Genomic DNA, 14,532 nt, shown 5'->3' with positions numbered 1-14,532 from the left:
ATAAAATATATCATTTCATCTTGAATCCAAGAGCATTGAACAAATTATTTAAAAAGCACAACTTCAGGGTGACCTCTCTGCTGGCTCCCCTTCTTTAATTCTTTACCTACTCACTTGAGACTAGCACCTGACATCTTAGGTTTCAAATAAGGCCATAAAACACAACTCTGTTGTATTTACTTCAAAAACCTCAAACTTTAAGAACTCAGATATTGTCGGAGATCATCAAATACTTTGATGAACCGGTCAACCCCATTCTCTGAAGTCATGGTCACTGTATCTTGTTGTTGAAGTATGCAGTCACAGTTTCCCCCTCGAACGAATCCCTCCAACTTATCCCTTTAAACAATTCTCCTTTCTCCAGTGCACATGAAAGTACCCCGTTACTTCAATTGTTTGATGTGCTTCATTCCATGCTGACTGAAAAGCACTTGAATACCATTTGGTAACCTGGTACTATAGAAAGCTATTAAATAAATACATTCAAATAATTCACGGGGCACCAACAGTCCTGGAGAATATCTATTTTCATCTGCTGACACCAAAAAGATTTTTTTTATGGTGAATGAATGTGTCTTTCATTTCAAAGCCCTCCCATTTGGCCTCAATCAGCACTAAGAGTGCTTACCAAATGCCTAGCATAGGTGGCTCCTCGTTTAAGGAAACAGGAAAGTGAGTGAGAATTTTTCCATATTTGGATAACTGACTTATCAAGGCGCCTTCCCGACATCAACCACCAACAGCTGTCAGTAACACTATACAGCTTTTAAAAACGTTGGGCCTCACTGTAAATGAACAAAATTCATTGTTCACTCTGTCTCAACCAGATGGTTGATGGTACCAAAGTGTATCTGCAACCTTGAATATGACTACTCAAATTCCCAAGGAGATCGTAGCAACACATCTGCCCTTTCTTTGTCACTTTGCATACCGAGGATAAGACACGAAAATGTATTTTCAAACATTCATTGCAACAATGGTATTCTTGTATAAAATGCATGAGCTGCGATTATTAGGCAGATTAAACTAAGACCGTAACCAGCATACTAAAAATGTTGAAAAAGATAAACAGTTCAACCATGATAATGTTACTGTGTTGGTACACTCCTATCTGTTACTACCTACCCTGTCAAGAGCATAGTGGAAGTTCCCCCTGCCAGATCAATTGGGATAGTCTAATCCCATAACTGGGTAAGATGTACCAGAAAGCCAGGGAGTTGGTCTAGTGTAGTGCAGGCTATTGTCCCTTGCAGGAAAAAGGTCAGATTCAACAGGGCTTCATTTCTGTCACAGTGCACCGCGTTCAAGGATAATCCTATCAGAAGTGCTCCTCTGCCGAATGTAGCTCAGGGGCAGTTTTTATGATGGCAGTACTGCTCACATCGTACTAGAAGCGCAGAGCTGATGCAATGATATGTCTGCAGTTACGGAGCTGTCTGCAACGGACAATCATGATACAAGGGCATCGCATTCTGTGTGCCTAGCCTTGGACAGGGTGTACAGACTGCATGGCAGCAACGCTTTTAACAAATAGGCTGCATGTGCAGTGTTTTCTCAGTACATTAGCGCATGAGCGAAAAAACATGTAAAAAGTTGCCATCATAAAGAAATGCTGAGCTAAAATGTGCAATCTAAAATGGAGGCTATGAACTGGCCCTGTCAAGCTTCACCACACAGTGTCCTCTAATTGCAACAGAACTGAATATGGTTTACTATAACAAGGCTCATATTCTGCTAGAAGCTCATGGTACCCAAATTTACCAACCGCATGCCAGATGCTTTTGTATTTGTTTCCATTGAGGAAGGATCGATCTTCCTCTTTCAAACAAATGGTAAGTTGTTGCAGCCCAAACTTGGGGCCTTTAAGCTTGCCAGTTTAAAAGTTCAAAGGTTAGTCAATTCTTTTGATGAACCTCTCCCTTGTAGTTTAATGACCATCCACTAGAACTGCTTATTTATAAACCTTGGTGATGTGTCACCTACACAGACTGTGCCCATTTGTCTGTTTTTGATATTTTCACCAGAGAAAGTGGGCATTGTATGGTATAGTTTTCACAGAAATGTCTTAACATTGGAATGCTTTTGTGTTCTTTAATGGCAAATTCTATCTATGTTTTGTTTTACCAGATTAAACTTCTGTACTTAGTTTACAAGTAGTGGCTTGGTTATTAAAGGTTTGCAGAGTAATTTTCAGCCCATACCTTTTGTTGTTCCAGCAAAGGTTTTGAATTTTGGTGTAATTTTCCTTAAGGGTCTGCCTTTTGAGCCCCTTTATTCTTGCTTATTAAAGTTCTCATCTGTGGAGATTGCATTTTTGTTGGTCATAAATGTTACTAGGAGAGCTAGTTGCTGGCTCTCTTCTTCATGTTTTAAGATTTTCTCTAATAATACTGTTACGGTTAGGGAAAAGCTGTCTTTTATTTTGAGAGTTTCCTGCCATTCAATTTATAATTTTAGTTTAATTTATTATTCTGTCTCTTCTGAAGAATGACAAGCAGCGGCAAAGACTACTAGACAAAGAAGGGTTTAAAATCACAATATTCACAAAACTAGCTCATTCCGTATTGACAACAATATTTTCATTAGATATGAATGTGGCAAGTTAGGCAAGAGTGTACACAAACATACTGTCTCTGATGGTATATTTTTGACAGCAATGTATTGTTGTGAGTAAGCTGGTAGGTCTCACCCCATTTTAGTGTGATTTCTGACTTATTGTTAACTCACCCCTCCTGGAAGGATACTTTTGTGTAAACTGAGATAAGGAAACTATGGGACCACTCGTCAATTAACTGAGCAAGTTACTTTTCTTTGATGATGTCCTTTTTGATGAATAACTTGGTTTCCACGGATTCCTTACCGCCCTCCCACCTCTAGTCTTGAGGATTGTTGTTTCTATATGTGATTTTCTTCCTGTAGTAATTACTTTGTATTTTCTGATGCTACATCTCTGCCTTAATGATGGTACAAAAGTAACATCACCAGTCCCAGAACATCTTCTATTTGTTAGAATATCGACATTCTCAAGGTACATTAAGTTCCAGCCAAGATGTCATTTAATGCCACCTAGTTCCAGGGATGGGCTAGGGCATCCAAAAAATTCTGGATCCACACAGGTACCTGCAGAGGGTTAATGTAAGAAATTTGTGGCATCCAGAACCATTCATCAGAAAGAAGGTTACAGAAAGTAAATGCCTTGTTCATTAAAGTAACACCAAAATAACAAAAATCGATTACAAGTATTCAACGTTATGGCTTTTTAACTAAAATGGCAAAACCAAACAAAATGCAGTTGGAGCCAAAATCCTGTGGTAATAAGTGGTACATGGTGGATTGGCACCAAGGCATGCTCCAAAGCTGTCCAATAAAAGAGCAGAGCCGGGTTGAGGGTCAGGATTGCTCCCGTCATGTTTTATGGAGGACTGTCACTGAGGAATTCTTTGCACCAGTCAGCAATGAAGTATGAGTCAGTGTCAGTTTTTTTCCAGTTAACAGTCTTACTTTCGGACTTACTTTCTTTTTTAGGGGTCAGAATCCATCTTTGTAGCAAGGATGGATTCAGCAGTAGAGCTGAGCACCGTACAGTATAGCTGTCTTTTCACAGTCTTGCCTTAGCTCTGAATTGAAACAAAATACAGGGCCACTCAGTATCCCTGGAAACCTGGGTATATATGTTTCAGTAAAGACAATGATTCCCTTGGAGGAAGCTCCAAGCCTGTGCTACCTAGGAAATAAATATGTATAAACTTGTGACAACCTTGAAACAGTAATTTAATTACTGTATATAGTTATAAAAAATGGTATAACAAGTAGGTGCTACAAACACAATGCAGTAATGGTGATTTGTGCAAGATGTGAACAATGCTGGACCTGAATGCGGCATTCGCTACTGTATCCAACCCCACCCTCATATAAAGGATTCAGGAAGTGAGAATTACAGGAGAAGTCATTAAATGGCTGAAAGCCTTCATGATTGATAGAAGCTTTCAAGTGTGTGAAGGTGCTTTACATTCAACAGTTTGATCCCTACAGTGGGGGGGGGGGGGGGGTGAGCGGGCTCCCTCAAAGATCCTCTCTTTACCCACACTTTTTAACTTATATTTGCCAACTCTTGCGGAAATTGTATGTTCACATGGTTGCGCTATAGTGTCATATGCAGGTGACACTCAAATAATTATGGTCCTGACATCCGAAATCTGCTACTCTTTCACCCTCCTTGGAGCATCTCTTAAAGAGGTAACAGACTGGATGGCTGCGAGGAGCCTAAAATCGAATGGTGACAAAACTGTGGTGCTTTTGGTTGTCAGTAACAGGTCTAGATGGATTGAGCTCCCCTAGCGAGCTCGCTAGGAGAATTACCCAAGCCTGCCCAAGCTGTAAAAAGCTTGGGTTTCTGGATTGATGCATATCTCTTAATGGAAGCTCAAGCCAGGAAATTAACTGGCTCATGTTTTGGAGTTCTAAGATTCCTAAGAGACTCCTGTATCTACTTGCTCAACCCACCAGGAGAGTTGTGGTGCAGTCTCTCATACACTCAAGATTAGATTCTGGTAACCCCCTTTTCTTTGAGAGTCCTAAATATGTGATAAGAAGACTGCAGGTCGTACAGAACCCTGCAGCCAAAGTCCTGCTTAACATATTTAAGCGCTAATTTGTGGGGCTGGCCCTGGAAATGCTTCACTGGCTACTAGTCCAAAAATAATTCAATTCAAGGTACTCTCCATTGTCCATAGGGCCTTTTATGGAAAAGGCCCACCTACCTTTGTAAATCTACTTACGGCATATGTCCTGAAAAGAGACCTCCATTAAGGTAGTCCAAAACTTCTGGCGGTACCTAGGGCCAGAAAGGCAAGATGTGATGGCCTTTCCTTCCCCTGCTTGGCACGTAAACTGTGGAATAGCCTACCTCGTACTCTCAGAAGCAAAGAATCAGAACAATGTTTCAGAAAACTTCTAAAAACACACCTTTTCTAACTGGTATTTTACAGGATGATTTAGATTCTGTTGGGGGTTGTTGCATTAAGCACTGGGAGGCACGGCTTGCTAGCCACACTCTATCCAAAAACTACTAAAGTAAACTAAAAAGTGTGTGCATATACAGACACAGTTGTCGACTTAATGTCATATTAATTTAAAAAATGTACACTCAGAATTCGAGTACAAGTTCGATGGAACATCTGTTATAGCCTACATAGAAATGGGTTGATGTTTCAACACCTATCAAAACAATTACTCACATGGTCTTCATCAGGACTGCGCAGGTTTCAACCTACAATAATCAAATGATACAAAGGTTCCTGGTGGTGCTCATACTAGTAAAAATGTGCTGATGAGTACTGTATCACATCTACTCTTAGGACTCTCCATGGGTGTCAAATGCTCAAGGAAATATCTCTGAAGTGTTAAGTGTCTCACAAAAACTTTGAATCTACAAGCAATACTTGTTTGAGAGATTCAGGGATCCAAAAGGACCAATGAAAGTTGTCTAAAACAATATAAACTTTCATACTTACTAATTCAACAATTGTTTAGGCTTAGTGAGGCTATCACTTGCAATCACCTAATTTTGGGAAGTGTGCACAGACTTTCATACTTTCTAATTCAACAATTGTTTAGGCTTAGTGAGGCTATAACCTGCAATTACATAATTATGGGTGGTGTGCACACAAAATCATTATGAAGAAAAGTTTAACAAATTATGGCAGTCATTATGAACATGGCGGTCCGGACCGCCATGCTGGCGGTGGCGGTAATTACCGCCACTGGCATGGTGGTCCGGACCGCCATATTATGTTCATGGCAGAAAAGCCACAGGCGTAATTCCGGTACCACTGCCAGGCAGCCTGGCGATGGCGGAGTTACATATCCGACAGGGCAGCGCTGCAAGCAGCGCTTTCCGCCGGATAATGTACCTTTTTCCCCCAGCCTTTACCTGGCGGTTTACCCTGCCAGGGAAAGGCTGTCAGAATGGGTGCCTCGGGCCCCCCTGGGTATCCCTGCACTGCCCATGCACTTGGCATGGGCAGTTCAGGGGCCCAAGTGCAAAGTGCTGTCGCATGATATGCGCGATGGGTGCTGCTGCACCAGCTGCACTGCTACATTGCCGCCAGCTCCATGTGGAGCCGGCATCAATGTACAGGCCCTGCATTCAGTTGGGCCGGCTGGCAGAAACAGTTTTTCCGCCCGCCGGCCCAGCGGAATGTTAGTAATGTGGCTGGCGCAGTCTTCAATGCGCTGGCGGTGTTTTGTAGACTGCCAGCGCCGATCTCGGCGGGTTTTCCTACCAAGTTCTTAATGAGGGCCTGTGTTTTTCTAACATAAAACAGCATTTTCTAAATAAACAATAACTTGTAGAAACAGATGTGCCCAGTCAGATGGGATGGGACCAATGCTTTCCCAACATGTAGTCCTGCAGACACTTTCTGCCTGTTTGGAGCAAGTAGAAAATGCCTGCATCTTTTCACCAAAGTGGTAAAAAACTTCCTAGTAATGTACATTGTTGACAGAATATAACAAAATATGTTTGCGTACTATGTTCCACATCCAACACACATTATTTGTCACCACCCACAGAGCAAAGAAAATAGCAACTCTCTGTACCTTGCAGTCTATAGAACAAACGTCATAGTCTTCTAGTATCTCTCGATAATGGTCTGCTCTAACTTAGAAAAAGGCAAATGAACCAACATAACAGGCCTTCATCACCCCTCCCCTTGAAATCACACATTGAACTGTGAAATCTTCCACATTCAACAAAAGTGTGTTCACAATATTAGGTGACCAGAAGTACCACCTTTACTAAAGCTATGAAACTTGATGACACTATTTACAAAAGCTACTACGACTTGATGACATGGACTGTTCCCACATTCTTAAATGTCTTGTCATAATTGTTGGCAAAATATGAGTTTATACCTAAAACAGATCCTTGTGCCAAAATATTATGTTTGAAAGGTCTCATTTTCCACACTGATTTGTATATTTAAAGTGCTATAATTTTATTTTCAGATGATGACAGAATGTCCCAAATCTCTGCTCGATCCGCAGCTTCGAGCTCACTTGCTTCTCAGACACTGGAACGTGCTCAGAAGAGAAAAGAACATTTCTGGGGCAAGAAATGATCTGCCTGTCCTTCAGTTGTGATTTCACTGCAGTGTTTATTTTTCTGAAATGCAGAGATTAAAACTCATGGGGGTTTCTCATGATAAGAGTATGAATCCTATTGAATGTGGCCATGTTTTTATGTGTGACTTTATACTATTTTATATATATCTATTTTCCTATTGGCAGATTTCCAATTTCTATAGCCAAAACAGTTATTAGGTCCTTATGTTTTGAAATATGTGCTATATCAATTGTATCCATGTGTTAAAAATTCAGACTCGTATGTCCTTGATACACAGATCATATTGGTTTTATGACTCTTGCATCCATGCGTGTATTGTAATTCATGCACCCATTTTGATCCTTTTCTAATGCACATGGGCCTGTAGGGATCACCACTAGCAATGCAGCTGGAACTTGCATGCACGCTGTTTACATTGATATGTGGAGACAGCTCGAAAATACTTTATGCTGAAGCCAGATCATCACAGAATGTAATGTGGAAGCCAGGATAAGCCTTTTTTATTGTGGGGCAGTACTGCACAACATAGGCCACTGTTAGAAATGGAATCTTCTGTTGTGTTGAATACTCAGTCATATGTTGCTTCTTGTCCGTGTGAGGTAAGCAAACCAATGAGTGGAACCAGTAGACTTGTGCACCTTTTGTGTATCTCTGTAAACTGAAACTTTCTGTTATTATGACATCCTATGAAGACTTGGAATATAGAGCTTGAATGCTCCCTAGCTGTCTTCGCCCAAGCCCCTTTTCATACACTTAGGACAAAAAAGAAGTCCAAGGTAATCTAGTTTTCTGTAGCCAAATTGTCAGCCAACTTATCAGGTCTTAACTGTCCATATTTAGAATAATTGTGAACTCAACATTCATCAAAGTAGCCATTGAAAAACAAGAACTTGTGTCATGTCTTCCCTAAGTGTGAGAATGTAAAAAAACTACGATGTCTTTTAGTTGGTGGGTAAATGTTCTAATTTTTGTATTGTAAGTGTACATTTCATGCAAAACTAACATTTAGTCATGCAAGCAATCTGTAAAAATAACATTATAAGGTAGTCGGGCTAAACAAATTTCAAATTACCATCCAAATGTTCAGATCCTTCTGTCATGTCCTGATGTCTTTCTCTTTGTCTCTTCCCCCACCTCGTAAACAACTCTAAGCATGCTTTATAAACTAGTGCAGCTACAGGAGTCATCTTACACCAGAACTCTGCCTGCATAAATCAAGTAGAAAGTACACCAGAGCACAGGGCAAATCCTCCATCATTGTGCGCTGGTGCTTCCTTATAAGATACCAGAGCAACCTGTCACAGATAAACCTCAAAATGAAGAATCCCAGAATTACTCCAATAAAGCAATCAAATTTTAATTTAGTTTGATTTGAGCAAAATCATACGAATACCAAGAAACCTTTGAAAATAATCTTAAACAATGGATTGCAGCTAGCAACTGATTAAATTTGATTTCCAAACCCAATATTGCATTGTGATAAAGACCGGAAAGCCATTGAAGCAATAAACATTAAAAACAGATAAAGATGGTAAACTCATTGTCAGAAATGTAGCCCATTTTGGATAATTAATACACAAATCGACTAAACTCTAGCAGTACATTGATCAACTAAATTATATTTACTGTCCTCACTGTTTCTTTAGTGCCCATGGCTATGCCCGAGTTCAACTGACATCTGTCTCTCGTATCATGTTACAATGTCTCAGCTGCCATAGCTATTCTAATCATTTGAGTGCATGAAGTTGGGTGTGATTTAGGGTAAAGCAAGGCAGGCCTTTTAACAACGGAAACTTATAATTCTTATGCGTCAGGCATACGAAACTACAAGAACATAGGAAACTCTTATTAGTTTACAGTGAGATTCCAGCACCATGAGAGAAAGGATGACTATCCACAAGGTCTTGGCCATTGGGAAATGACAAAAGATAGTGGATATCCCTAAATCTTAGTCTTGATAGAGCATGTACTATTTTAAAGGGTTCTGAACCCATAAAAGATAAGGCTCAATGGCTGCATTCTTTTTTTGGACAAATGTCCTTACTCATGACAGTTAACTCATTAACATTTACGTTCCTAGAACAGAGCTTTATAAAAGTGTTATTTCGTCAACCTTTCCTTCATTCTGACATTATGAGGGCCGGTAAACAACTCATGGAGACCGAAAAAGGCTTTACGTAGTCTTTATATAATTATTCAGTGGTCTTATGCACATTTGTCAATTGGAGGAGGTCTATCAAGATGTCACAGTATGAAATGCCTTTTTCAAATATGATCTCTAACCTGCTTTAAAACGATGCTTGCCAGAGCATAGTGGGCCCAGTTTATTCTTTGCCCAATAGCTCGAGAGGTATCCAGACAATCGCTGCTGACATGCGAGCAGAAGAGAAGGGGAAGAGACAAAGATATATGTCTTGGAATGTCTGGCAAAAGAAAGGGGATAACTCCTTAACTTTAAAATTATAATCTGCCCTTGGGAGTCAAATTAACCTATGTAGACAGCCAGTACTCTGTTAATCTTTTTACTTGAGGAGTTTGTTTTTCCATTTCCTGAAAAATATTCAGTACTAATATTTCAATAATTCTAATCGTCACAAAAAATCAGCACTGTCATTCACAAACGTACGCCTGAGCTACTGCTCCCTAGTGCTAGATAAACACGGATTGCTCTGGATAATTCAGTATGTTGTGACAACTCCCACCTGATATATTACCAAAAGGATAGTTGCATGTTGACAGGAAACACCACGATTCAACAAGAGCGCACAATCCTACGTTACAATCCTGTGACAGGTTCCTTACTTAGGCAAGAAAAGTGTAACTTTATCAACACAAAAGGATGATGGACGGACTGTTGAATAATGCAAACATTCACCCCCAGTCACAGATCTGGGTTTAATCCATTGTTCTTTTGCTCACCACGCCACCCCAGTTTGGACCCAGCCATATGCAAATCAGTCTTGACCCTGTGCCTCATGGGAACAGTCCAGCCCGAACTGCCAAGCCAGGTCCTCACTGGACCGGAAACAAGCATCCTGGGACCGGTTTCAGGGTTTCACCCTTCATCAGCCAGGCTAGCTTGAATCCAGTGGCACAGTGAGCAAGGGACATGACATTTGTCTGTCTTTTAACTCGTCCTTCAAGATGGGGAGTTCCTCACAAAGTAGCTTCTTTGACAAAACTTCCAAACAAGGTAATCCCGTTTGTTTGTTTTGGCATAGTTATTATCCTTCTTTTGTCCATCCTTTTCAATTTACGGGGTTGTGTGGGAATTATTTACATGTTTCCAAACCAAAACATACTTAGTATGTAACCACTTTGAAGAGTTGCTAATATCAATATATTTGTATCCTTCTGTTATTTTAAAGTATTTAGGCCTGATGCCTGCAGAGGGGTCTGAGGTTGCTTAATGGTTGCTTAATTTTAAGATTGCTTTAAAGTCAATACAAATTTTGAGGCTGCTTTTAGACTCTAATTCACCAAGTTAAACCTGCTTTCCATGTTCCTCAAATTTTAAAATGTCAACGTCATTTCGTCCCACAAAACCATTGCTGCTGATTGTTTCCCATATTCAATCAGGACATTCTGTTTTGCCTCACCTTCCATAACTGTTTATGTGTTTGATGGTGGTCCTGTATTTTCCTGATTTGTATTTATTTTAGCAACCGTTACAAGTGAATGACTAGCTAAACATGACTTTTTCTCTAAATTAATCATTGAAGGGTTTGTAGGCAAACGTTCTGTTTATTAGGAAGAAGTACATTGTGTTCCAATAAAATGGGGTGTTTAAGTAAAAGGTGCTCACAAAAAGTCATAAAGTTGCTGTAGCAACCATTTACTTTTACAGAGCATCCTCTGCATATTGATATGTAACAAAATATTTATGTTTATATATGTTAAGAGAAACTAAGTAAAAAGATGTTCGTGAAACACTGGATTATTTGAATGCAACATTATATAACAACTGTTGATATTTTACAAGTAGAAGAAACAGCTGCAGAAGTTCTGTAGCAATGTGTGTCTGGCACCAGCTTCTCATTCAGAGTATCACTTCAATCTGCTTCACTTCTAGATCTCTGTTTGGGTGACATTGGTGGTAAGCTATTTAAGGAGATACTCTGAAAACATTGTCTGAAAACAAGAAATCTTTTGAGCTTGAAAATCTAAAAACATGAAAGGCAGCATCCACATATGGATCGAATTGATATGCTAGTCTGTTTGCTTGCACATAACAACACAGTGTCATTTGGTTCTGGTCATAACGAATGATGTTATTATTTCACAGATTTTTAAATTTGAGAATATCAGTGTTTTATGGTGTTGTATTTGAGTAATGTTGTGATTGTTTTTTATATACTAAATTGTGATGCAGATCAGATTTTTAATTTTAAATGTACACTATATTTTTCGATGTGTACTGCAGATGTATGATATTGCTTGTGCTGAATAATGAGAAACGGATTTTGATATTTTTTGTTGTTTGCATACATATTTGTAAATGAGAAGCAATGCATGTTTTGTAAAAATTACTGATTTGTACTAGATTGAGCTTATTATGCACATTGTTTGTTCTGCAACTTAAGAACATGATGTAGTACCTATGGTATAAAAAGTTATTTCATGTAACTACATATCAAGATTATTCACAATACAGGAGTGAGTGTCCACCAACATTTTTTGAGCTTCCTGTATTATTTATGTGTTAATGGCAGCATTTTTGTCTGTGAAAGGGTGATTCAAGCTTGACTAATACTTTGTAATAATAAACATGAGGAGCTTTACCAATAACAGACCATTGGTGAATGAAATGTATTACCACTTAGTGACATGATCAGCAGCCTACATGGAATGAGTTCTCAGTCCAGTTCAAGTGTGAAGTAGTCTTCTTCAAGGAAATAAACAACATCATTGCAATTGCAACCTTGTTGGCTGTCTCAACTGGAAGCTAATTGTTTGAATTAACTAAGAAAATTTGCTGCAGAATACCCTAATTTCACTGTACTTAAACGTCTTCCCCCTCCCCCATGATTTCTTTCTGATTGGGTGACAAAGGGTATTCCTTTTTTTCACATTTTGATCATGCACAAAATGTGTCAACTGGTTTGTGCCATGAGTGTCAAAAAGCAAGGGTCTCATTGTGCATTTTTCTTGGTGTAAATCCTTGCCTTTACACAAAGAATCAGGTCCTAAATTTAAACAGGTTTCTAAAATCAACCACTGTACAATACAATAAATAAACCAACCATATGTCCTGTGTTCTGTTTATAATTGCATGATAAAGGGTGTTTATTTATTCAGTTCAGTCTTACATTTAGGATAGAATTCAAAATCCTTGTCTCAGCTAAACCTCAAGACCCATGCTACTGTTCATGTGCTCTGGCCATTTAGACTTTACTAGAAAAAGAACCAATATATTGAGAGGAAAAAGATAATAGTTTGACACTGTCACCAAGTGCTTGTGCGAACGTTAGCAGAAAGTGGTATACACGATGTGGTTTTGTTTCGTCTTGCAAGACCTCATGTTCAAGTTGTATCAAAACCTTATGAGTCCCCTGTGCAACAGTTGTCATATGGGTTCCGCAAGGCTCCTCTTTGAGCTTCACATAGTTCAATGTTTGCATCCGCCTTCTGGCTGACATAGTGGAGACTTAACCTTTTTCTCTGTTGCTTTATGCAGATAATATACAGATTATCATGTCTCTATGTTGAAAGGATGATACCAGGTTGTCTAATTTCAGTTTATGCATTGCGTGGTAGATGGGAAAAACTTGATGGTAACAAGACAGAAGTTCTACTGATTCGTAACCAGCCTCACGTTTGGGGTGCAATGGTGGCCCAAAGACCCCATTTTAAGTAAGCTGAGGCTCCATTTTGTGCATTTTTGTATAATAATTAACACATCTGCCTTTAATGTAGATATTGTATGTCCTTGAGTTTCCAAGAATTATGAGAAGTGTCAAGTAATTTAGATATAGACATCAACAAAATACTGGATGCAAGTGCCCTGTTATCTCAATTTCAAGTTGAGACCAAGAAAAATACTCAAACAGTGTCTTCTGAATTGTCGTACTTTTGCCATACATGTTTAAAAAATGTGGCTTAATTTAGTATCTTCATGCTTATTTATTAAATCAAGCTTTCCTAAGGTGATATTATGAATTCCATCTCAAACAAGATAGTGTATATAAGGACTGCCACTTGGCAGCTTGTTAGGAGAGGTTATTCGCCCCAGATAATCACTCATTATTCTGTCAGAGAAGAATCTTCTTGCCAGAGATGCTGCAGTATTACACTTACTACTGAAAGCTGATATCGAGCCTGAACCGGGAGGAGGTGGTGCTGGTGCTGAATGCATGTTGGCCTTCACAGGAAACACGAATTACAGTGTTTAGCTGTAAACAAGATATGCATTGTGCTTATCCTCCCAAAAACAATCTAGTTGCAAATAAATATGATAGATACTTCTAGTTGTAGATTCCATACATTTGAATTTCCCAGACGTCAGGCTGGATCCAGAAATGTTTGCTTGAGCAATACCCCTGTGCGCGCTGTCAGGTGACTCCATCCGGTTCAGCGTGGCATCCTCATCATCCTGGCCGCTGGATGTAACGTCACGGTCACCTATATGGGCCCTACCCAGGCGCATAGACGTCAGTTTTGTTTTCTGCACCAATTAGCACAGATCCATAGAGAGCTACCCCGCTGTCACTTTTTGACAGGCTTTTTTCAACATTTTGTCAAGTATTTTTGTACAGTGGGTTGAGATGACTCCTATGAAGGTAGATTTCAAGCCATGTAGTGCCTATCACTACACCATGTTGGTCACGGACCCTCACCTTGTCTGCCTTTGATGACTCAAGCGCAGCCCCGACTCAAAGTCTAGCTCGGACTGGCGGGCATGGCTGAAGGTTTTGAGGGAGCAGTCCCTGAAGCTGCTTACAGCCCGGGAGTCGATGCCATCCGGCACGATTCCTAGGAGTTCACGGTCCTGGTCACAGAGAAGATCGCAGGACCCCTCCAGGAGCCCCATGTCCACTTCCTCCCACTCGAGGTCTTCCGGGCACTCGGAGAAGAGGCAGAAGAAGAAGAAGTCTAAATGGACTTTAACTTCACCTTGTCAATCGGCCGATGCAGTGAGTTTTGAACATCGACGTTCCAGGCACAGTTCTGCGGAATTGATACTAGGTTTGACTCTGCACCACCCACCATTTCCAGGAGCCAGAGTAACCCCTGCTCAAGGGAAAGACTTCTGTGAGGCCATGCGCTGTGTATTTGAGCGGGCCGACCCATCTGGAGCATCATCGGGCCCACGGGGTCAGAAGTTCCGTGCCAGCGGCTTTGGCCTTTGCTCCGATGGGGTCTCATGGATCCGGACTGGTGCTGGTCATACCCATGCAACCTTCTTC

The 14,532-nt window shown here is 40.1% G+C and overlaps 1 protein-coding gene across 4 annotated transcripts in view; it reads left to right on the top strand.

The window, feature by feature from the left end:
- MDM1 (Mdm1 nuclear protein) overlaps positions 1-12,046 on the top strand; it is a 326,554-nt gene extending 314,508 nt beyond the window's left edge. For 3 of the 4 annotated variants that reach the window (XM_069229178.1, XM_069229176.1, XM_069229175.1), the window contains one exon: positions 7,009-12,046. In XM_069229178.1, the coding sequence (XP_069085279.1) occupies positions 7,009-7,121 (113 nt within the window). In that variant the 3' untranslated portion in view covers positions 7,122-12,046. The remainder of the gene's footprint in view (positions 1-7,008) is intronic. The other variant, XM_069229177.1, reaches the window with a different exon arrangement.
- The last annotated feature ends 2,486 nt before the right edge of the window (positions 12,047-14,532 follow it).

This window comes from Pleurodeles waltl, chromosome 4_1 (assembly GCF_031143425.1).
Source record: "Pleurodeles waltl isolate 20211129_DDA chromosome 4_1, aPleWal1.hap1.20221129, whole genome shotgun sequence".
NCBI classification, from domain to species: Eukaryota; Metazoa; Chordata; class Amphibia; order Caudata; family Salamandridae; genus Pleurodeles; species Pleurodeles waltl.
Note: the sequence above shows the minus strand (reverse complement) of the source record. Positions and strands in the feature narration are given on the sequence as shown.